At 47.8% G+C, this 24987-nt stretch overlaps 1 protein-coding gene across 2 annotated transcripts in view; it reads left to right on the forward strand.

The window, feature by feature from the left end:
• LOC144770564 (MOB kinase activator 2-like) overlaps positions 1-24987 on the forward strand; it is a 122860-nt gene that overhangs the window by 60338 nt on the left and 37535 nt on the right. For both annotated transcript variants that reach the window (XM_078655182.1, XM_078655181.1), the window contains exon 2: positions 23072-23288. In XM_078655182.1, the coding sequence (XP_078511308.1) occupies positions 23245-23288 (44 nt within the window). In that variant the 5' untranslated portion in view covers positions 23072-23244. The remainder of the gene's footprint in view (positions 1-23071; positions 23289-24987) is intronic.

The raw sequence follows: 24987 nt of genomic DNA on the forward strand, positions 1-24987 counted from the left end.
ACAGCCAGTAAAGGCTGGGTGAGGGCCCGCGCTCTTCTTAGTGACAGCCAGTAGAGGCTGAGGCTGGGTGAGGGACCCCGTCCCTGCGGTGCTCGTGCTGCGAGGGTGGGGTGTCCTCTCAGCGCTGGGAGAGGCCGTGGCACAGCCGGCGTTTGAGCGTGCCCTGCCCTGCCCACGCCCGCCCAGTGCGGGTTGCGACATGTTGGGTGGGTGCTCCGAACAGCGAGGTCAGCCGGGAGCGTGTGCAGAGCGGCGGCCGATGCCTTGGGCCGCATCGTGTCTCCCCGCCTCTCATCCGGATGTAAACCTCCCCGATACAGGGTCTGACAGAAATCTCACCACTCAAGAAGCAACAGAGTGGCCAGCCCACCTCTTGGCTCAACCAAGTCACTCCCGCGCTTTCTTGGTTAGTGGCCCATCCAGGAAAGGGTCTCATTTACTTGAAGTAACGAGGTGGGCGATTGGCTCAGACGGACAGGTAACTCGCAATGGTAGTAAGAAAGCTGGTGTACACTGTCAATCAGAGGGCAGAAAACTGAGCGGGCCCTTTCCTGTCTTGGAGCACAGGTGCATCTGCGGAGCAGCTGTGAGGCACACCCGCCAACGATCATCACTCGAAAGACGTGTTTTGCACGTAGTTGAAATTAATCAGCGTTTCCGGGAACAATGACCTTGAGTATGAACGTTACTGTATCTTGAGAAGCAGGGAGTGCTTAAGGGTGTGGGGGGGGGGGGGAGGTGGGGAGGGTGGAGGGGGTCCTGTTGCAAGGAAAACACCTATTTTACGGCATAGTGGTGGGAGGGAGGCTGAGAGAGTCGTAGCAAAAGACATTAAAAAAGAGAGAAGGGGAGAAAAATGAGTGCAAGAGAGATGAGTAAAGTGAAAGATTATTTTAAAGGCTTAGCATTAGTATGTTGTGCAAGAGACATTATTTTCTGCTTTGTAACCAGTGCAAAAAATTAAACAAAAAAAAACAAGCACCCTTAAAGGCAATAATAGACCTAGCTTGGATTTTGCAGCCTGAATAAAAATGAAAAACTTCTGCAGTGAAAAAAAAAACAAATCATAAAAGATTGCTTTCTGTGTACAATGAACCTATTAGATAAAGTACTTTAATGGGAGGGTTCTGTGTGCTTTTGATTTTTTTTTTTTTAAAGTTTTATTCACATTTTGACATTTTAATACAGTACATACCTTCCCCCACTAGCAGACCAAGGTCAAGAAACATAATTCGATTGCACCACCTAAAGTATATACGTTAAAGAAGTAGAATTCCACAGCAAATTAGATCATATATAGACTCACAAAATTTGATAACACAAAAAAAAGGGAAAAAAAACAAAAGGAAAAGAAAAGAATGAAGATAGAGATTCACACATCAGCTTTCTCCTTAGGGATATTCCCTTAAATATATTTCTCTTAGCTGTAGGCTTCTATCCAGAGTAGCAATGGTTCCTAAATCATCATCCCTTTTTTTTTTTAATCCCTTATTTTTATATATGGTCACCTCCACGCTGCATATGGCGAGTAATCTAGCCCTCCATTGTGTGAAAGATGGCGGATGAGGGTCCAGCCATGCGGTGGCTATACACAATTTAAGAGCCGCCATAGCTACAAAAATCAGCCCCTGTTGGTATATTGGGCGCTCAGTTGCAGCCACTCCTAAGATCATTTCTTCAGTGGAAATAGTGATTCCTAACTGGAATATATCCGAAATGAAATTGGATACTTCTGTCCTAAGGTTGGTAAGTGCTGAGCACGTGGCGAACATGTGAATATCGTTAGCTGCCACTAATGAACAGCATGGACAAGCAGTTCCAGAGTCACTGGCCCATTTGCCCATTTTATATGGAGTGTAGTAAAGGGCAAAAAATGTTTTGTAGAATTGTGCTTGCAGTTTTATTGACATTAGCGATGTTTGTGCAAGCTCTAGCGCACGATCCGGTGTTGTTTGCTGTACGGATAGGTTAGCCTGCCACCTAGCAAGATGTTTGTCTAGATCATCCGGGAGAGTACTATTAAACTCCTTATAGATTTCCCCAATTCTAGGGGTAGTTTCCGAACATATTTTATCTATTGCTGCGATATTTAGGAAATTACTGCACCCCCCCATTTTCTTTAACCCCTTCGATGCTAATGACGAGACCTTAGCTCGTCATGAGTTACGTTACGCCTGTCGTACGCTCATGACGAGCTAAGCTCGTCATGATACGCGGGTTTTCGCAAAAGTCAGCGCACAGCGGGAAAACCAGCAGCGCGCATGGGGTTAACAAAAAAATTCATAACCTCTAAGTACTTAAAAAAAATCCATATTACTGACATTATAATCATTTCGAAGCTCTGAAAAACTTTTCAGTCGATTTACGATATAGAAGCAACCTACTTGGGTAATTCCTGCCCTAACCCACCTAGACATACAACCATCATGAAAAATCTCTGGGAGATCAGAGTTGCCGCTAATTGGAGTATAGCACGAGGAACGTCCCAACCCTAGGAGTTTACAGATATTGGTCCAAACTTTCCAAATTCCCAAAATAGTCTTGCGTTTAGTGTCCTTAAAAAATTGTCGTTAATATGTCGCCATAAGCACCCTTTGCTTCTATCTCCTTGAACCATTTCCTGAGGGGTCGGGATCGCAAGATTACTAGAATCGATAGCTATCAGATTTGTACAATATTTGGCCACTGTTGCCCAATAGTAGATCCTGAAGTTTGGCATTGCTACCCCCCCTCTTTCTTTTGGTAGCATAATCCATTTTAGTGCCCTTCGTGGTTTCTTAAATCCCCAAATAAATCTAGAAAACAGAGATTCGATGTTTTTAAAATAATACGGGGGAAACTCAAGACAAATTGTTCTGTATAAAAATTTAGGTAGGATCAGCATTTTAATCAAATTGCACCTGCCGCCAATAGTCAAGTGTAAATTATCTAATCTAATTAAATCTTTTCTGGTGCGCCCTATTAATGGATCAAGATTTATCTGTACAATTTTGTCTATCTTGGCGCTTATATTGACACCTAGATAAGTAGCGTGTTCCACAACTCTTAACGTCCTCCATCTCTACTTTGTCATTTATAACTATTTGAGTTTTCCCCGTATTCAGTTTATAACCGGACGTTTTGCCGAATCGTGCTGCTTCCTCCTCAGCAATCTTGATAGCCTCTTTGGGGTTGGTGGTAACTAGAGCAATATCGTCAGCGAAAGCTAGGACTTTGGTTTCATAGTTATTAATCATAATAGATGGCACGCAAGGATGGCTATCAAGTTTTCGTATAAATTGATCGATGTATATCGTAAATAAGAGAGGCGAGCAGGGACACCCCTGCCTAGTTCCCCTCGTGATCATGAAACTCTCAGACATTCTCCCGTTTATCACGACGCTGGCACTTGGATTGACATAAAGTCCTTGGATAGCTTTAATAAATCCCTTAGTTATTCCCCGATCTGACATTGCTGCCCACAAAAACTTCCAGGAGACCCTATCGAATGCCTTTTCTGCATCCAGAAGAATAAGGGCCATAGGGTCTCCTGTAGTTTCTGCAAAATCAAATGAAGAGATAACTCTCTGTATATGGTCACTTGTTGATCTGCCGGGGATAAATCCGTGTTGTCGGACTGATACCATTTTCTGGATTATAGGTGCCAATCGCCCTGCAAGGAGTTTGGAGTAGATCTTTGAGTCTCCATTAATCAAAGTTATCGGGCGATACAAACCCATTTCCAAGGGATTTTTATTTTTCTTCAGGAAGATCATGATCTTTGCTAGTGACCAAGACGTTGGTGGGTTTCCTCCCTGAAGTATGGACTTAAAAAGTTGTAACATAATAGTTTTCATTTGTTCTGCAAACTCAAGAAAAAACTGTGTAGGGATCCCATCTGTGTGCTTTTGAGATGTAAAACAGTCCCTACACTTAGTAATGCAAACAATTTAGAGCAAGTGGTATGGTCCACCACACAGCCAATAATAGCATGAGGCGGGAAATGCTCCAGGGTGCACAGTCATTGTCCACTCTATATATATTTTAAAGAATTGTGACCGTAGGTCTTCCACACAGCTGCACTGTCAAGTCAGTTCTCTTAAAAGACCAGAGTGAGCTCTGAATACTGACATTTCATCCTGCAGTGTCTAAGAACAGACCGGGCAGGGTGCAGAGTGGACAGACCATGCTCCGGACTGGGTTTCAGGTGATAAGGTCCGGGTGACAGTGCGGACACGTGGTGTGATCCTGAGGGATTGTTCTGCTGCATTAATCCCTGGATTGTCGGATCTGGTGTTGAGTTCTGGAACCGTGGGATAGCTCGGCTGTCTGTTTCCTCCTCGTGTAACGTCTGAGACCCCTAAGGTATCGCTATGCTATGTGAGGCCTGCACTTGTAGGTTCTGTGTAGAATGAGAGATAGCTGTGCTTTCGGAGGCTTAACCCTGTATGGCTGTGGTTCCCAAACTGTGCGCCGCCGCGGACACGATGTGGGAAACTGAAGCTGACAATATAGTGTAAAATAAACAGTATGAGTACGGGAATATGCCGGCCCTGCTTTTGACCTGCGAACCTGCCTTCAGTCAGGGTCGGATTTAGAAGGTGGGTGATTCGCTGGTGCCAGATGTAGGATGTTGTTTTTCAGGGATGGGCCAGGCTCTCCACTTAGCACAAACTCGTGGCCGGCCATTGTCATTCTATATAGAACGACAATGATCGGCTGAGCAGGCACAGCATGCAGGCAGTCTCCTCCAATCCTAGGCTAAGGGCCCAGCAGGGAGGCTCTGCTTCTGAACAGGAGCGTTCACAACCCCTATGCCAAAGGCAAGTGCTGGGGCAATAGAAGGAGCTCTTCTTTAACCAGGTGATGCCTCTTTCTTATGCCCCCACCACAAATACACGTGAAAGCAAACCTCTTGCTTTCCTGTATATTGCCGAATTGCCACTTATTTAATGGAAGTACATTGCCAACAGATGCTCTGAGCAACGTGTGATCTGTACCTTAAGGCTACTGCAGTCTAGCCTTTTAATTGCTTTAGTGCAGCAAGAGGCCCCCAAGAATGTGTTTCAAATTTATAAAGCAGATAAAATGTTTGATCGTATACTCCTTTTTGGAGAAAAAAAACGCTTTCAGACCAAACAAATAAACTGAAAGTGTTTATACCCTGCAGCTTAATAGTTACGAAATCACTCAGATGTAAGGTCTTTCTGCTATGCAGCGACCTCTTTTGTTTCATTAGTGCTATGTTATGTTGGCAGGGTTGGACTGGCCGATAGGGCAATCTGCTGTTTGTGGGCCAGTTTATTGTTCTGATGACCTGTTCTTCTTTGATGATTTCCCTGATATTACAAAAACATTGCTTGTAGCAAGCGCACATGTATGCGGTCTGCCGTACCCAGGGGACACTAGAATTATGTGATTTTTAAATAATTATGCATTTGCCACATAATCCATCATCTGTTGCATAATCTGCAGATATATAGTGGAAAAAAGCTTGTAGCTCAAATGGTTCAAAAATAAAAACGCAGCTGCACATTTGCAGCGTTGTGGAAGGCCCTCTGCAAAAGTTAACTGGTCACTTTTCTGTTGCATATTGCTGCATTTGGACATTAAACTGGTACTAATGAGGTGCAACCAATACTCATGCAGTAATAAAAAGTGTAAGATTGACTAAATAATAATACTATTACAAAATGTGCCACATTACTCTGCATAATTTGCTTTTTCTTGACACATAATTTACTGAACTCTGCTACGTAATTTGCTACCCCAACTCACTTTACTCTAACTTGACTTTCGGAAGATGACCGGAAGTACTCCCGAGGTCGGACTCACCCCCCCCCTACACTCCCCTCCCCCCCGACCCGCCCACTGGTAAAAAAAAACAAGCATTGGAAATGCAATAGGTCTCGCAGCATTAGAGTTAGTGCTTTTAGAATTGTTTATGGGTTTTTTGTAAATCTTTAGCCTTGGCCTTGCGTGTGTATCAATGCAGCTTTAGCAGGCAAAAGGCAAAATGCACGTTCTAGGCCCCGAGTGGCTACACTGAATAATCCTTCTAATCACAAACTAACTAAAAATTACTCGAGTGCCTGCTCTCCACTTTTTTTAAGTTGCCTACAGTGTTCAAATTAAATACCTACTCGATAACATATAACAATGTCTAATGCACCACACAATTCATCTAACACCCTGCCAGTAATATTCGGTTTCTGTGCGTGTCAGATAACTAATCTCCCTTTATTCACTGTTGAAGTATTCTGAAACGTTCTCCTGGCATCTAGAGTACACGGGTTTCTTTCCTCTAGTATTTGTAATTTAGAAAAAAAATGCTGTTAAAGCAATGCAACGACTTAAAGACTGTTGTAGAGTGTAGTAGATTTGTTCAAAGACATAGTCCACAATTCAACGACCATCCTTCACATTACAGATATCAAAAAACATTGGTATAGTGGTGCTGTCAAGCACTTCAAAAGTGAAGTACGGCTGTTCTTCTACCAAAGATACATCCATCTTTTGTAGTTATAAATGTTTCCTGTTCAAACTGGTCAATTATGTTTTAAAACAAATTGATTTCCAGTGTTCCAAATGACCTCAAAAATAGGGACATGGTTTCCCGCCTACTGTATTCCTCCCTGGGGGCTTTTGGACACTGGAGTGCAAACAGTGGTGGTTGAGTACAATCGCTACTGAAAGCTGGGGAAAACCGGGGCCTTAGACGTCTGCAGCAGCGAAGTGCCCCTTTTGCGCACTACGCAGCCTGGCAGCAGTGGGGGCAGACGGACGGCAAAACTGGATGTGGCGACTGGCTGTGATAACTCAGGGCGGTTAGTCTCCAGTGTGAAAGTATGGATGGTGATAGTTGCTTAGGCTGGAGGGATGAGGCTGGGCATGCACGAAGGAGAACGTCTAGCGGAGAGCTATGGCTTAATCGGGATGTGCCTGGGAGTGAGACGGAGAAACAACTCTGGGGCATTATTGCGTTTTGTGTGACCGGTAGTAAAGTAAAGTCCACATTTGTAAAGCGCACAATCACCCGTAAGGGTCTCTAGGCGCTGGGGGCCGTCAGGAAGATTAAGCGAGCTATTGGGGCCACACCTCTCCCGTAAGAGAAAGGAGAAATCTGGATGATTTGCTGAGTCTGGGAATTGAAGCATTTTGAAATAGGTGCCTTTGTGGTGAGTTAAGGCCCGGATGCATGTTGCCTGATAAGTATGGAAGATAAACATAGGAACAAGGACGATTTTTAAAAGCACAAGGGGAAAGCACAGCGCAAAGGCAACAACACTTCATCTATGCTGGAGCCAGAGCTCACTCATGGAGAAACAAGACGGAGGGAAGAGAGGGGAGGGGGGAGGAGAAATGCGACACGGCGGGAAGGGGCAGGCAGGATGACTCAGGGGAGGGGGCGGAGCGGGGCAGAGCGGCATGTGGGTGTGAAGAAGCCGGGCCTTTGAAGTGAAGCTAAGCTTCACTTCAAAGGTGTCGGAGGAATGCGGGCGGCTGTGCACGCGCTTTTAAGCTCAATGCACATGCGCATTGAGCTTAAAAGTCACGGGCACTGCAAGGAATCGCCACGATTCCTTGCAGTGTGGATAAAGAGTGGATAACTCGCAATACTCTCGCCTTGCTCGATGCGCATGCGCATCGACAGGCGAGACCTAAAAAATGGTGGGGAGCCACGGCCAACTGCCAATTAGTCCAAGGGAACCACAGGTCAGGGAACCACTGCTGTATGGTCTCGAGGCTAACTCTACTTTCTTAAGCCAACACCTGCAATCTTTTTGTAACTTGAGAGGTTGTTCTCCAATCTGAAGTCAAAGCCTTTGAGGTCTGTTATATGCGCGATAGCTCTAATGTCTTACGCAAACTCTATCCTGTGTCTATGCGATAGCTCCGCCGTCTGGAACGTGAGCTTGTAGTTTCCGTGTCAGGAGGGATAGCTTTACTCTGAAGACTGGGCCTGTGAACGTTGTCTAACTTAAGCCGTAGCTCTGTTATCTGAGGCCCGAGCTGTGTTGCTTGTCACCTGATGGGTAGTTCTGCTGTGTGAGGCCTGTGTATTTAATTTCTGTGCAACCTGGGGGATAGCTCTGCTGTGTGAGGCCTGGGTTTTTAACGTCTGTGTAACCTGAGCGATAGCCTTCCTCTTTAAGGCCTGAGTCTTTAATTTATGTGTAGATCTCTGGAATGGCAGGTGCTGTAAGTTTTGTTTCCAGAGAAATAGCACTGCTGTCTGAAATTAGAGCCTATGTGCCCTGCTGAACGCTTAGGATGCATATGTTATCGGGCTTAAGCATGTAAACGCGGTCTCGCTCTATTCCATCTGTTCTTTAGATGGCAGGACCCCCTTAATGATTGTGCCGTAACCAATACGATTCTTTTGATGTAACACCTCCGTGTGTTCTCCAGACGAGCGCACCATGCCCCGGCTACAGACCCAGGTCTCGTGTCGGCATTGCAATGCAGAGCCCTGGGCAGAGGGCACGGTTTCAAAGATACTGACCCCATGCACTGCACGGGCATCACCGACCCTTCCAGTGGAGGACACCTCGTCCTGAGCAGTACCTAACTCTTCAGGGGGGCCCTTGGTGAGCCCAAGGCCGCTGGTTATCTTTGAGAAATGGGAGACTTGTATTCTGCGGGGAGGGGTGGATAAGGGGCTTCATTTTCCTTTACGCACTGCACCCAGATATGGGTTTATGGCTCTGCGTGACGTGAAAATACCAGGGCCTGCCTGGCACTGCCTTGGGCACAGAGCAGAGAGCACGATGTCCAAGTCAACTCAGCGGGGCTAATGTTTTGGGGCAGCGTGGCCCCGCAGATAGCACTGGAAAACTGACGCGCCCTGCTCGGATTGCACAATACCGGCAATTCCCGGTGTGTCTCAGAGCGCACCGAGCGTCTGCAGCGGAGCTGGGAGCTGTGTTTACCGACGTCAATCATTCGAAGAATGCAATGTGTACATAGTTTAAAGGCAGTGCTTCCTGGAGCTTCGACCGTGAGTGTGGGCATTGTTGAACCCACTGCAGAGATCAGCGAGGGCAGCTGCTGCTCCAGGAAGTGTGTAGTAATTATTGAAGAGATGGCTCGGGCGCTTCCCAGAATGCAGTGCTTTGAGCATTCTGGGCCACACAGGGCACGAACTTGAGAGAAAGACGAGCCATGACTTTCAGGAAACCGCAGGAGTCTCCGAAGTCCTGCTGGGACCCAATCACAGGCTTCAAGACGTCCTCCTGGAAATCCTTTGTGAATGAAAAATTGTCTAGCAGACGCGACAAAGAATTTTCAATTCTATTAAGGACACGGAGGCGAGGATTATGCTTCTCTTTACTTTACTGACAGATACAGCAGCCAATAAAAACTTTAAACTGGCATGACCCCGGAAGGACAACCCCCTCCAACAGTCTGCACCAATCAGTCTCAAGTCCCTTGTATAACTGTCCATACACATAATACGACCTCCTCTTTCTTTGCGAATACATCATCCGTCCAACGTGACCGGAGGCCAACATGGCAACTTATCGCATCCAACGTCGAGGAAAGCAACCGCTGCATAACTGCAAACAATCCAGATCATAGTCAGGTCGATTCACGTCTGCTTCTGTTGATCACCTGAAACAAGAATATATGTGGTAATGGCTATTCCTCAAACTGGAAATACAAACAAGCCATCATAAACATTCGGGTGGGTACAGTACATCATAAAATCATTCAATAATGCAGGACATGACAAGTCTGCAAGCCCGGGTGGGATAATCCTCGCCTCCGTGTCCTTAATAGAATTGAAAATTCTTTGTCGCGTCTGCTAGACAATTTTTCATTCTATGTCAGTCCACGGAGGCTCAGATTATGCTAGTTTAAAGTTTCTCCACCACCACTGAGGCTACATCCACAATAGGCTTATGATAAAATGTCTTGAATGTGGATTCAGAAGACCAATCCGCCGCAGTCATAATATCCTGAAGCCGAGAACCAGCCCCAAATGACTTAGATGCCATAGCACCCCTCACAGAATGAGCTCCAAATTTAGAGGTATCAATACCGGCAAGGTCCAACAACCAGGTAACCCACCTGGCCAGAGTCGCACAAGCGACTGGGCGGAAAGGCCTCTGCAAGGAAATTAACAATTGACCAAAACCAGTCCTAAACTCTCTAGTACAATCCTCATAAACTTTCAGACATTGAACAACACACAATTTACTGTGATGAGGAAAAGCAGGATAAGCAATACATTTGGTATGCGTTTTAGTACGTTTAGAAATCGTAAAAGAAACTCCCGAGGGAGTGAATACTCTACCTGCCAAATCCAAGGCGCGAATATCCGATACTCGCCTGCACGAGATCAAACAGAGCAAAAGTGTAAGCTTCGCCGAGAGCTGCTTGCGAGACAGCCCCTCATTAGCTGGCCAGGACGCCAAAAAACGAAGTACCACAGACACGTCCCAAAGCTCAGTGTACCGTGGTTGAGGAGGATTCACTAGGCGAATCCCCCTAACTACTTTACAAACCAAGGGATGCTCCCCCACCGGCTTGCCCTCAACATGCGGATGTCCCGCCGAAATAGCCGACCTGAAATTATTCACCGACCTGTAAGCCATACCTGACCGCGCCAATTCAGAGAGAAAATTCACTATCACAGTGATATCGGATCCCATGGGATCACCCTGTCGTTCAGCACACCAACCGACCCACCGTCTCCAAGCTGACTCATATCGCTTGTGAGTGGAAGGTGCCCATGCCTGAGATAGGAAAAAAATAGCGTCTTGCGAAACTCCCGGCACTTGCCAACGGCGCCGGAAAGTCTCCATGCCATAAGAGACAACTGCTCCTGAAGGACAAGCGGATGGTAAAGACCCACCGGGTCCGTCAGAAGATCCGGGAACGACGAGATCCGCACCGGCGATGCACAGGCGAGACTCATCGCTTCCGGGAACCATGCTTGCGCCTTCCAGCACGGGGAGATCAATATCATCTCCGCCTTCTGCCTCCGAACTTGAGCCAGAACCCTCGGGATCATAATGAACGGAGGAAACGCATATAGAATGCCCGTCGTCCATGATTGAAGAAAGGCGTCCGAGCTGATCGCCAACGGATCCGGCCGCCAACTGTAAAACTGGGGCACTTGTCTGTTGAGCCGCGAGGCAAACAGATCCACCACACACGGACCCCATTTGCGATCCAGTGCTCTGAAGATCCGGGGGTGCAACCTCCAATCGCTGGCATCTCTCAAGTAACGAGAGTTCCAATCCGCCGTCACATTGGCGGATCCCGGTATATACTCCGCCGTCACCGAGATTTGATGGGCCAGGCAATAATGCCAAAAGTCCTTGGCTATCTCCGCAAGGAGACGCGACCTGGTGCCTCCCAGGCGATTTATATAGCGTACCGCGGACACATTGTCCATGCGGAGGAGAATACAGCACGAAACTCCCTGAGGGGACAGAGTGCGGATCGCAAAAGAACCCGCCAGGAGTTCCAGACAGTTGATGTGGAGACTCAACTCCTCGCGGGACCAACGGCCCCCGGTCTCCACTGAGCCGCAACGGGCTCCCCAGCCCCACCGGCTGGCATCCGACTCTATTACCACTTCCGGGGTGGCCGCGAAAATGGCCCTGCCGTTCCACGCATCCATATGCTCCAACCACCAGTTTATCTCCGTACGTGCTTCCGCAGAAAGAGAAATCTGTTGGGCATAGGTCAGGCCCTTGCGCAAGTGCAAGGCCTTCAAACGCTGCAGGGCCCTGTAATGCAAAGGGCCCGGAAAGATCGCCTGGATCGAAGAAGCCAGAAGCCCTACCAGGCGTGCCAACGTCCTCAAGGAGATTGTCGGAGAGGCAAGCGCTCTCCTCAACTCCTTCCTCACCGCCACCCTCTTCTTGAGGGGCAAGAGTAATTGAGCTTTCACCGAGTCCACCTGGAAACCCAGGAATTCCATCACCTGAGAAGGCTGCAAGATCGACTTCTGAACGTTCAGGAGGAAACCCAAGTCCTGAAGGAGGTGGATCGTCCACGACAGATGGAGCGACACCATCTCCGGTGACTGACCTAAGATCAAGATATCGTCGAGGTAAATAATGAGGCGAACACCCCGTTCCCTCAACCTCTGCACGATGGGTTTCATCAGTTTGGTGAAACACCAAGGGGCGGACGACAGTCCAAAGGGCATGGCGGAAAATTCGAACCACCGATCGCGCCACTGAAACTGCAGGAACCGCCTGTGCGGAGGATAGACGGCCACTGCTAAATAGGCGTCCTTTAAATCCAGACGCACCATCCAATCCTGCTCCAATAGTATATCTCTCAGGAGGTGTATCCCCTCCATTTTGAAGTGTCGATAAACGACCCAGCCATTGAACTCCTTGAGGTTCAACACCAGTCGATACCCTTGGTCCTTCTTCGGGACCACAAAGACGGTGCTGACGAAGCCTAGCTCGTGTGGGGATGATTCCACAATCGCCCCCTTCTGGAGCAAGGAGCATATCTCTGCGTCGATGAAACTCTGCTCTGTTTGGGAAAAACACAGTGGGCCTGGTCTCCGCCGCTGCATCGGGGAGGCATAAAATTCTATGTGGAAACCCTGTACCGTTTGCAAAACCCAAGGGTCGTTCGTGAGCTGGCGCCACCTGTGGAGAAAAAGTGACAGTCTGCCCCCCACCATATGCTCTGATGGACATAGAAGTCGTACCTGAATAGGAGTAGTCTCCTGAGTTCGCCTGTTGTCCACGATAGTTTCCTCTTTGCCCCTTGCCACGACCTCCTCTATCACGGGAGGGATAGAAGTTGGGACGGCGATTACCTCTGCCTCTCTGCTCTGCTCCACGTGAGGTCTGTGCATAACCTCGGCCGGACCCTCGACCTCTTGGGCGTCCGGCCCTATCAAAAACACCACCATGGAGAACCCTCTTGATGTTGGACTGGGCCTTGTCCAATGCGGAGAAGGTGGCAACATATTTGCCCATCTCCCTGACAAATTTGTCTCCGAATAGCATACCATTAGCTAAGACACCAGGTTCGGAAGGGGCCATCTCCGCCAGCTGGGAGTCAAGTCTCATAAGAAAAGAGCGCCTCCGCTCCGTAGACACGGCCACATTTGCATTACCTAAAAAGCACATGGCACGCTGTGCCCATTCCAGAACCTCCGACACATCCAGCGGCACATTCCTATCTTTGGCTATCACTGCCGCGTCCAGAATCTTCGTTAGGGGACCGGTGACATCCAACATTTTGTCTTGTACACCTCTCCATGCTCTATCCAGCCCCTTCTTTGGATCCTTCGCAAACTTGCGCATAAACGCCGCCATTGTGGGATCCAAATCCGGTGTGTCAGCCACCTTCCCTGTCAAGGATGGCCTGGGGCATTCGGAGCGCAATGTGGCCCTCACTCCATTATCGAAACCCTGACGCAGGTTGTTGCTCACATATTGTGCCACCTCAGGACACGGTATCCACTCAGTGGACCGAGGGTGCACAATATTGTTCGGATTAAACAGAAGATTCTTGGGTACCTGACCATCGTCCGTCTTTTGGGTGTGCCTCACCTTTCTAGATCTCTTCCTGGGGGCCACTGATTCCACCTCCGAATCAGATGAATCCGGCGGAGTCGGGGAAGAGTCCCCAGACGTGTCATTCGCCATTGAGCCATGGTCCTTCAGGACATTCCTGGCCATTCGGGCCAACACCTGGGCCGAGGACTGAGAAGAGGTACCGCCCTTCCCGGCAGATTTGAACTTTCTCTTTCCGTAATTTTTAAGGGGCTTAGCAAAAGGCTTAAGAGCCTGGACTAGTGCAGTCTTCACTGACCCTTGGACGTGGGAATCCAGGGCCTCTACCAAATTCTCCTCCAAATGTTCCTCTTGTGGCTCATAGTCTACATATTCATCATATTCTGCCCACTGGTTATCCTCCTCGGCGTAGTACGCCATAGCTCAGATGCAGGGAGGTGTGGAGGAGCTTCAAGGGGGGGAGTAGCCCAGGGGAGCCTCCAACACACACACAAAGTCCAACAATCAAGATCACTCCAGGCAATGAGGCTGAATACTAGGTGGAAGGAGACCCCTAATATGCACACTGTAAGCTCCCCTAGAGCAGTGCTCTAATGCGGATGCGCTCCGTGCAGCGTTCTACTGAGGCCAGGATTGATGCAGTCTAACAGCGCGATGCGTGAGGAGCCGGTAAAGTGAAAAACGAAAGTCGGCTCCTCGCGCATGCGCAGTGCGTGTGGGGGCCGGGCTCGACTGCCTCCTGCGCGCGAGCGTCTCGCGTCTGCCTCCTCCTGCTCCACCGCCCCCTACCGGCACATCGTCAGTCGCGCTACGCGCTGCCACTGAAAAACGCCCGCGCGGGCAAAAACGAAGAAAAAACGGCAATTAACACAAAGGCACCAAAAAACACCTCAACCCCGAGCGGAGGTCCGCTCAGCACATACTATCACTGACGCGCGCGCGCGCCGTCTACAACCACCGCCCTTACACACATTACCCCCTAGAAAGAAGTAAAATAGAAGGGCACTTAACTCGCTGCTGCAGCAGCAAAGAAAGAGGAGGTCGTATTATGTGTATGGACAGTTATACAAGGGACTTGAGACTGATTGGTGCAGACTGTTGGAGGGGGTTGTCCTTCCGGGGTCATGCCAGTTTAAAGTTTTTATTGGCTGCTGTATCTGTCAGTAAAGTAAAGAGAAGCATAATCTGAGCCTCCGTGGACTGACATAGAATCCGTTCCGATGTCACTCCCCATCACTGCCTCACTTACATTCAAATCTGCATGTGAGCCAGCCCATTTACAAGTGCAGAAAACACTTCTGGGAATTAGAAAACTGCTTTGGAATTCGTAGCTAAGGGCATTTGCACATGCATACGTCTGATTTACATATGCAGCTTGCTCCATGAGCGCCCCGTGGTGTAGGCGTTCTCTATTGAAGCCCATAGTGGTTTCTCTCCCCGTGCTTACATTTGACCTGCAATAATCCTGGCCTCCTGAGTCAATGCTGTTTAATATATGTTTACGTAAATGGTAACGTCTTGTACATTTGTATACAGCGCCTCTGAAAAGGTGGCCATACCATCATCACTTGGTCTACTACAGGCCATTTCAGTAAAAATGCTTATTTCCTATGGCTTGTTTTTTTTTACATAGTGCCGCAAACTACAGTTTTGTTGCCTCTAAGCGCTTTAAACAAATGGGCTTAGTATTATTCAGTTTAATCGTACTCCATGTATTGACCGTAAAATGACGGAAAGCCCAGTTGACTTTTCCTGTATGTGATCTGTTAAGACATCCAGGTTACTGGGAAGTATTTTAACTCCCTGAGCCATTTTGCGGGTGACACCACTGCGCTGCTTTTCACCAACGCTGACAATCGAAGATGCCTTTCTAACATGTTTCAAAGCCACTCGCCACGAAATGCAGTTAAAAGAAGCAATACTCACGCCTGAAAATTGGTGCCCAGAGTTTATAATAAATCAATTAATTTTAAACGTATATTTCAAAAGGAAGTCTTGTGTTTGCAAGTCAGTGTATACCATTTTCAATCTAAGCATGTACGTTTTGTGGACTTGTCTGTCTGGGTTTTCAACAGAGCAGGGCTAGGGGTCAAATGAGGTCAGAATGTGTACTCAAGGGTAGGGATTATGGGAGGGAGGTGGGGGTGACCTTTGGAATCGCTCCTTCGAGTACACACTATAAACTCAAACAAACCAGATTCCTGTTTCGTGACATGGGCGTTATCATGCAGCCTCTCTGTGTAAGGCCGGAAGCCTGGTTCTGGGACAGTAAATGGCACCTGAGACTTCAGAGTGAAGGGTGTGCTTCACCTACCTACCATGGAGGTGGGAGGGTGGTCCATTTATGAGAGATGACCATAGGTCAACCAGGTGCTAAAAAGCTCGTGTTGCAGAATTCACTGTATGCTGCCTAACTGAACCAAAGGCTGAAAAGCATCAGCACGACTGCCTCGCCCTGGTGTGGATGAAACCAGATCCTCCGTGATGCTGCAGAGTCACCCTGGGAGCTATGGAGCTCCTCTACCAGCCGGTACCCAAGTGCCCACAAATCCTGTGACCGGAGTCTGGCAACTCTGACACTGGCCCCTATCATCACACCTGTATGAAGATATTCACCTAGCTCAATCTGATAGTTGTCAGGTAGGGACAAGTAGAAGGGATAAAAAAACCTTGAGGAGTTGACCCAATGCACTGCCCCAGAAGCACCAAATGGGCATCAACAGCAGGTGCACCTGGGCAAGTACTGTGCAGAACGCCGTCATCGGTCTGCCTCGTCCAAAGCCATTGAGTTGAATCCTTCGAGTTTGTTCACGCCCCCTGCCAAGGACTCTTATGGTCCTGGCCACGGTCAGTTCCTCGAGTCCCACTCAGAGCAGATCAAGACTGATGAACCCTGCCCTTGCTCTAAAGGTCAGTCAGCTCCTAATATCCCATCAGCATGGCTTTGTTGAAGACCAATGCTTGTTGTCCCAGTGATACAAGATGTGAAGCTCCGACATCTGTGTGCCGCAGAGCTCATTCTTCAGTCCCACTGAATACAAAGAACTGGTCCTGGGTGATCAGTTCCTCTCTAGTTTAGTGGTCACTGGCAGAAAGCAGAGGAATTCAAAGGTTGTGCCAAGCTCAAGATCCATACATCTGATCAGGCAGTAACAGGCACATCTTCTAGGGCATTTGCACAAAGCAGGGGATGGGAGCAGGCACAAAGTGTTCAAAGGAGCGTACGTTTTAGGAGCGGGAGTTCAGACTTCATGAGTGGGGCCACAGATGGAGTCAAAAATATACACTTCGGTAGTGATGGTCGAGACATCTGAGCAGAGGTAGCTCAGTGTTTGGCAGGTCTGACAATGGAGTATCTCAGTCAAATCTACCCTGGTCCCTTCTTTGTTATGTGAGAACTTTGGCTTTGCAAGATAACTGTATGGATTCCCTAATCCTTCCAAGCTGGGCTACAGGGCATGCAAGGGAAAATCTGCATGAAGTCTGTCATATCAACAAAGGCAACTTGGAGGGGTATAGGCTGGGAATATCGATTCCCGAATATCAATAGGATAGAATATCGTTCCAACAATGTCAAGGACAAGTATCCAGGATTGCGATTCCAGGTCTGATGTGGGTGTTTCTGGGGCCACCTTTGGCTACAAGTCGGGCTATCCAGGATACGCCTCTAAGATGTACCTGGGTATACCAAGGTTTATAGAACCTGAAGTGGGCACCATATGCAAGATGCACACTACAGGCTTTTGGCATTCCTGAGCCCGGTGCAGAGGACTTTATCCAAGAGAAAAACTTCAGGGCACATTTGGACGATGCCACTGAGCCTGTCACTGCCTTGGGTAGAGGGCAGAGTATCCAGCATTTACTGGGCCTGGAAGCCATCCCCACCCCAGCATAGGCCCTCATGTGCAGGCTCCAGGGTTTATTTGGAGATTCCAGAGCCTGGAGCAGCTTGCAAAATGTTCTGGGTTCTGTCTTCTAGCCTTGTTCGATCATTGCTCTGTCTGCTAACTTCTGTAGTAGATTTAAACATATCCAGGATACCGCCTGCATGCTCACCTTATGCTTCAATAACCCAAGGCTTCTTAATTCATAGAAGACCTGCTGTACTGTGGTTTAGACAGGCAATCCCTCTTCAGCAAGTGCTTGTTCAGTTTCATCCCTGCCTCTCATTTGAACATTTCTCAACTAGTTCATCCAGAACGAGCGAGGGTCCTTGACACATTGCATTGCAGCATCTTCTTTTTCCTGGCTCATACACGTGGAGACCTCCCCTCAAAATCAAGCGTGGACCCTGCCCCTGTGGCGCGTCAGCATGTTGTACAGAAAAACAAAGAAAGGGCATAGAAAAGGGACTGTATGACCACACGGGGCATCGAAAGAACCACTATGGTCCAGCCAGTGTGCTTTGCTGTGGTAACCGGGGTCCCTCGGTCTTCAGATCTCCACTGGAACCTTTCTGGCACACCCGATGTGAGAACGTGGACCTGTTTCGACTGCAGGATCCCAGGCACCGTGGTTGAAGTGGGTGGAATCAGCAGGGCACGGCGTGCCCCTCCTTTTTCAATGTAATAGTATCTGTTCCTCACTTCCCTATCCATTTTACTTTGAAAATGCCTCCTAGAACAGCAGAAATAGCCAAGGCCAAAAGATAAAGGCTCGGAGGTTCCGGGAGGGGCGGGGTATGCAGAAAAGGAAAAGGACTGTCTCTTTCTTCTTCTCCAGAAAAGACCAGGACAATGTCCACTTCTCGTGCTCTGCCGCTGTCTTGCTCCTCCTCACTTGCTGAATGAAAGCCCTGACTTCAAGATAGGGATCTTACCCTCTTTTTCCTCTCATTTCCTTCATCCCGTCCCCCATGAAATGGATCCACAAGAGAAAGAAACACTTTTGCTGGAAATGTAGTCAGATGATGCAGCAGATAGTGTATCATGTGGCAAATATGGCAGAGCCATAATTATATGGACAACATTTGCAAACTAGGATATTTTGCCCTTCATCTTTGAACTGCTTTTGTGGGAAAAAGGAGACGTGCTGAGGACTGAAACTGCACCGCACAGAGACGAATGGGTTTTGATTCCACTTTTAAGTGTATTTGGGTCATTCTGTGGTTGGAAACATATACCACTTTGTGAATGTATTTTAATTTCAATAACTCCGATTAAACATTAAATAACCATGTGTATCCATTTGTTGGATTAAATAATGTAATAAGCTGTACCTGGTCAGTGAAATTCCAAACAAATACTAAACATTGTGATGTTTGGCTCTTTCTGGCCACACCCCTGACTCCACCCATCGACCCAATCCTTAGGTTATTCCCGCAGTCTGATTTTCCATCCACTGTTCCCCTACTTTTTTCCCCCACTTCGACCTCTGCGGCCAGGCGAGATGTCTCGCTCTTCTGCTGCTGAAGATCTGGTACGTTAAGAAGAGGCCACTTGGAAGTTAAGACTTGAGCTTAAACTATCCATTGAGCGGCATCGGAATAAAGTTTTCATTATTTATTTTGTGTGGGTATTTACAGAGCACGATCATGGCCTCAAGGAAGCCTGTTTCTCAGTGTGTTCTTGGTGGTTCATTGTCTTTGGAGTGTGGTGAGAGGGTGTGTTTTGCTAGCGCCGCCAGAGGCTTTGATCTTGCTTGCCAAATAGCATGGTTTCATCACTGGGAAGACTTTGTGGATTAGACAACCAGCTTTGAAGTTGATGGAAGACGAAGCCAGTTCCATTTCTTCAGAGCGTGGGTGGCATCTTCTGGTTTCTCGTGGTTGTTGATCTGATGGGCCGCTCTGTACAGAACACACTTGAGGCCAGGTAGCAGGGCGTTAACCCTGTTGATGTGCCATGGTGGAAGGCCCTCGTGGTGAACTTTTGTGGGAAGGAAGACTTCATTTCGTCACGCCGCCTGAGGTGTTTTTCTGAAATCTATGTAAAAGCATAGAAATTTGACTCTGGTTGAGGGACTGGAAGATCCATGCCGCAGAGACATGCCTGGACCAGACATTGCAGGGAGCTGCCAGTGACTGGAAGAAGTGTGGTAGGGTTGCGTTTAAGGTAGATGTCCTGTAGCTGTGGCTGAATAATTTCAGGCTTGATATGGACCAGTGGCGAGGAACATTTTCAGTTAAAGTTGTGTTTCGTTGCTCTCTTCGTGAACTTTGGTGTCTCCTGGTGAAGTAACTTTTGAGTTGCTCCAGGTTAATACTCCACGTTGATTATAACTTAAGCGGCCCTGATTGAGCCTTGTGTAATGCCTATGTGACAGGGAGAAGTGGAGACTAGGGTAAGTCTATTTGCACACTTAAGAGGGACATATTCACAAAGGTAAATTTACATGTGTATATTTACTCACATGTAAATTTACTCTTGTATATAAGTGTAAGGTTTTTTTTTCACTAGTCAACATTTCAGAGTGTAGACTTACACCGAAGTGCAGACTTACATGTCTCCATCCCCTCAGTTCAGAGGGTGTCGACATCTAGGATAGAATTAATGAGTGTAAAGTTATTACTAATAACTTTTCACTCTTAGGCGGTGATCTTCACCATCGGGGCGACTACCTCTCTGTTGGAAAGTATAAAAAAATGTAATACAATTTTTCAATTCTTTAAAATTATCAACATTTTTTAAATGTAAACTGATGTAAAATAAATATTATTAACAGAAATAATAAAATAAAAGGTTACATCACATTAGCTCATCAAATTACATGTTTATTAAATAAATATAGGAAATATATATAATTTTTTTATCCATTTTTTTAACTCACCAGCATCTTAATAGTTAATCAGTATGTATTACATTCAATTAATAGGTATATCAGTTTGTATTAATTTACAATAATTCAAAATTTTTATTTACAAGTTTCATTTTATTTTTAGATAAATCAGTTATTTGTTTTTAAAATTATAGAATATTTATATTTTAAATTGGGATACCTTTTTAACAGCAACATTTAATTTCTTCCATATTATTGCCTATTGGGAGTCATTTTATGTCCCTAACTCCATTATTTTCTGTCAAAATGAGCTGCAGATCCTGAGGAAGGCCATGTGTGTTACAATGTTAAGTATCAATGGGGTAACCCGAAAGGCTACCTGACCCTGGTCAAAACTGCAGTACAGTAAACAATTAGTCACAGTAGCAACAATTTGAAAATAGGAAAGAAATAGTGGCATTCACAACACCAAATTTGCAAATCTGCAATACATGCAGTTTATTTTGAACGCATCAATGACTTGTTATGGACAACAGAATTGTCTATACATGTGAGACAAAATTCTTTTCGCAACAATGGTGCTGGTGGGGGGAGGGGAATAGGGGTGTTCAAGATCAACTTGAGAAAGTGAGGGTAATGGATAAGGGCGAGGTAATGTGCCATGTATATATTATATTTACATAGGCAAACCTGTCCAGCCTATAACAGGCCAAATACTAAAGTAGATAAACAGAGCACTGTAAAGACACTGATAATACATTTCAGTCGTCAGAGCTTGAATTGAAGTGGGCAATAGTCAACGTTTCGACTCCTTTTGAAGTTCAAGGTAGTTCAATCCTTAGTGTGGGGTCTTCATCAGGACAGACTAAGAGAGCACCCAATCTAGCATCAGCAAGTAGAATCAGGCTGTGAAATCGAGGTGGGCAGGCTCCATGAAGCTCTCGCTAAGGGAGCGGTCATTAGTACACGCACAACCGTCCGCGGTTTATAAGTGGGTAAGCAGATCCCACGGAATCGCAAAATTCAGCCTGCCATCTCAAATCCGGAGACTTTAGTATTTGGCCTGTTATAGACTGGACAGGTTTCACTATGTAAATGTAATGTATATATGGCACATTATCTCTCCCTTATCTATTACCTTCACTTACTCATGTTGATCCTGAACACTCCTATTCCCCTTCCCCCAGCAGAGCACCATTGTTGCAAAAATAATTTAGTCTCGCATGTATAGACAATTGTGTTGTCCATAACAAGTGACTGATGTTTTCAAAATAAACTGCATGTATTGCAGATTTGCAAATTTGGTGTTGTGAATGCCACTATTTCTTTGCTACTTTTAAATTGTTGCTACAGTGACTGCTTGTTTACTGTACTGCATGTGTTGTACAAGGCCTATTACAAGGTGGAGCTGGACTGCAGTTAATCTGGTTTGGGCAGTGTTATGGCTTGTTTAACTCTAGAGGTCTAGTTTGTGAATAGGAAAAGGCTTACTCTTTTGTTAATTGATCGTTATATTTGCATGTCTCTTCCTAAACTCGTCCGTACACCCCACCCACTTAGGAGTAAGTATTTTCCCCAGCCCCTCCCACATGTATTCTCAAAACATATACCTGCATGTACAGAGACCTCTGCATAGAAAAGCCAGGAGTGGCTGTGGATTCTGCCAGTTCGTTTGTGAATAGCATGTTGTAGTACGAGTGTTTACTACTGTAATAATTCTACATATACTGCGAAATGCAGTTTGTTTATCTGGCCCATGGATTTATCCGAGTAGAAGGAAATGAAACTGGTCTGGTTGCTTAGTGGACTAATGTTTCCGCTGTATGGGCCTATATTCGACCTCATGGTCACAGGTTCGAATCCAGGTGAGTCCATTCAACCTTTCATTCTGCTGAGGTCGATAAAATGAGTACAGTTCAGTTGGGTAACAATAAATATCTATTATTCAGCCCCAACATACTCTTCTGGGTAAACGTGCGCTTTACAAATGCACATATATGTATGCAGAACTCCGTCCCTTTGGTATCCCTGCTCTGGAAGCAGTGAAGTAGTAGTGCCCGGTGGTGGACGGTGCTGAAGGCCACTGACATGATGGAACAGCAGTCACATACACATAGGCTTCCTATGCCTGGCTGGTGCCTGCTCGCTGGGGTTTCACTGGAAATTCGAGTGTAGTTTCTAATGCTGGAATGTCACAGCTCGCTCTTGGCACACAGCCCTGCCCTTGTTTCCTCCCACCTGTCTGTTTTCCACGGAGTGAATGCTTCAGGGTAGTTCAATCTGTTATCTGACCCATAGGGGCCCATCACTCTACCTCGTACATATGGTTCCTGAAACGTTTTACCTTCTACTGAATACACTTTTGTGTACTTTGTAACTGGTATACTTGGGAACCTGCTCACTGGTAATCGCACCCAGAGCCAATGCGAGGAATTCTGCTGCTTATTCGTCCCATAAGCACACACCCTCTAGGTTAGAAACAGTCCGTCCAGTAAAGGTAGAAAGGGCCTTTACCAGTCTGCAGTGTCTACATAAGCGTACGTTACGCTTTGTTCCTCACTGTGCACCGATATACAGTTAATGTACAGAGGTAAACTATGTATAAATGTTTAAAGTTCACGAAGGTACTATATGTTTGCAGTGTCTGGCGGAGGAACACCCTACCCATATGTTCAGGCAACATTGACTCTTTCCCATGTGTTGTTACTGTCTTCAGTTCCTCATGTAACACTGTGACTGTTCAAGTGATGTGTCCTAAATGAGTTTGGTGACAGTCTTCACGCTACACATACTTCTCATTGTAAATTGCACCTGGCCCTTCCTGTCTCTGAGTGTGACTCACACCTGCCCTACCTGTCCTTCTCTTGCAGGGCTGGTCCTTCAGTGACTGTGTGTGTCCAGCAGGCTGAGCTGTGAGAGAGAGACTGCTCCGAGGACCTTGCTGGACTCTGGGTTCTGCCCGCTGCCCTGCGGGTTGGTTTCGAGGAGGCTCTGCGGACTGCACTGAGCTCTGTGCACCCTGGCAGGTGCACATTCAGCCACGATGGTTTTCCAAGCTGTGGGAAAGCTGCTAGGCTACAAAAAACAGTAAGTCCACTAATACCTTCTCTTCGGTCAATTTCCCCCTCTGACGCATAGTCTGTCTTCTATGTTGATGCGCTGAGACCAATCCCGGGCTGTCCCCTCGTCCCTCCATCAAACGCACACTCCTCCCCTATGTTGATGCGCTGAGACCAATCCCTGGCTCTCCCCTTGTCCTCTCCCACCACGCACACTCCTCCCCTATGTTGATGCGCTGAGACCTTTCCCGGGCTGTCCCCTCGCCCCTCTCCATCAAACGCACATGCTCCCCTCTCCCGCCACGCTCACTCCTCCCCTATGTTGATGCGCTGAGACCAATCCAGGGCTGTCCCCTTGTCCCTCTCCCGCCACGCTCACTCCTCCCCTATGTTGATGTGTTGAGACCAATCCCGGGCTGTCCCCTTGTCCCTCTCCCGCCACACACACACTCCTCCCCTATGTTGATGCGCTGAGACCAATCCAGGGCTGTCCCCTTGTCCCTCTCCCGCCACGCACACACTCTTACCCTATGTTGATGTGCTGAGACCAATCCAGGACTGTCCCCTTGTCCCTCTCCCGCCACGCTCACTCCTCCCCTATGTTGATGCGCTGAGACCAATCCCGGGCTGTCCCCTCGTCCCTCTCCATCAAACGCTCACTCCTCCCCTATGTTGATGCGCTGAGACCAATCCAGGGCTGTCCCCTTGTCCCTCTCCCGCCACGCTCACTCCTCCCCTATGTTGATGTGTTGAGACCAATCCCGGGCTGTCCCCTTGTCCCTCTCCCGCCACACACACACTCCTCCCCTATGTTGATGCGCTGAGACCAATCCTGGGCTGTCCCCTTGTCCCTCTCCCGCCACGCACACACTCTTCCCCTATGTTGATGTGCTGAGACCAATCCAGGACTGTCCCCTTGTCCCTCTCCCGCCACGCTCACTCCTCCCCTATGTTGATGCGCTGAGACCAATCCAGGGCTGTCCACTTGTCCCTCTCCATCAAACGCACACTGCTCCCCTATGTTGATGCGCTGAGACCAATCCAGGGCTGTCCCCTTGTCCCTCTCCCGCCACGCTCACTCCTCCCCTATGTTGATGCGCTGAGACCAATCCAGGGCTGTCCACTTGTCCCTCTCCATCAAACGCACACTGCTCCCCTATGTTGATGCGCTGAGACCAATCCAGGGCTGTCCCCTTGTCCCTCTCCCGCCACGCTCACTCCTCCTCTATGTTGATGCACTGAGACCAATCCAGGGCTGTCCCCTTGTCCCGCTTCCTCTCCCGCCACACACACTCCTCCCCTATGTTGATGCGCTGAGACCAATCCCGGGCTGTCCCCTCGTCCCTCTCCATCAAACGCACACTGCTCCCCTATGTTGATGCGCTGAGACCAATCCAGGGCTGTCACCTCGTCCCTCTCCCGCCACACACACACTCCTCCCCTATGTTGATTCGCTGAGACCAATCCAGGGCTGTCTCCTTTACCCCTCTGCCGCCACGCTCACTCCTCCCCTATATTGATGCGCTGAGACCAATCCCGGGCTGTCCCCTTCTCCCGCCACGCACACTCCTCCCCTATGTAGATGCGCTGAGACCAATCCCAGGCTGTCCCCTTCTCCCGCCACGCACACTCCTCCCCTAAGTTGATGCGCTGAGACTGATACCGGGCTGTCCCCTTCTCCCGCCACGCACACTCCTCCCCTATGTTGATGTGCTGAGCCCAATCCA

The sequence above is a fragment of the Lissotriton helveticus genome, chromosome 7 (genome assembly GCF_964261635.1).
Source record: "Lissotriton helveticus chromosome 7, aLisHel1.1, whole genome shotgun sequence".
In the NCBI taxonomy this organism is placed as follows: Eukaryota; Metazoa; Chordata; class Amphibia; order Caudata; family Salamandridae; genus Lissotriton; species Lissotriton helveticus.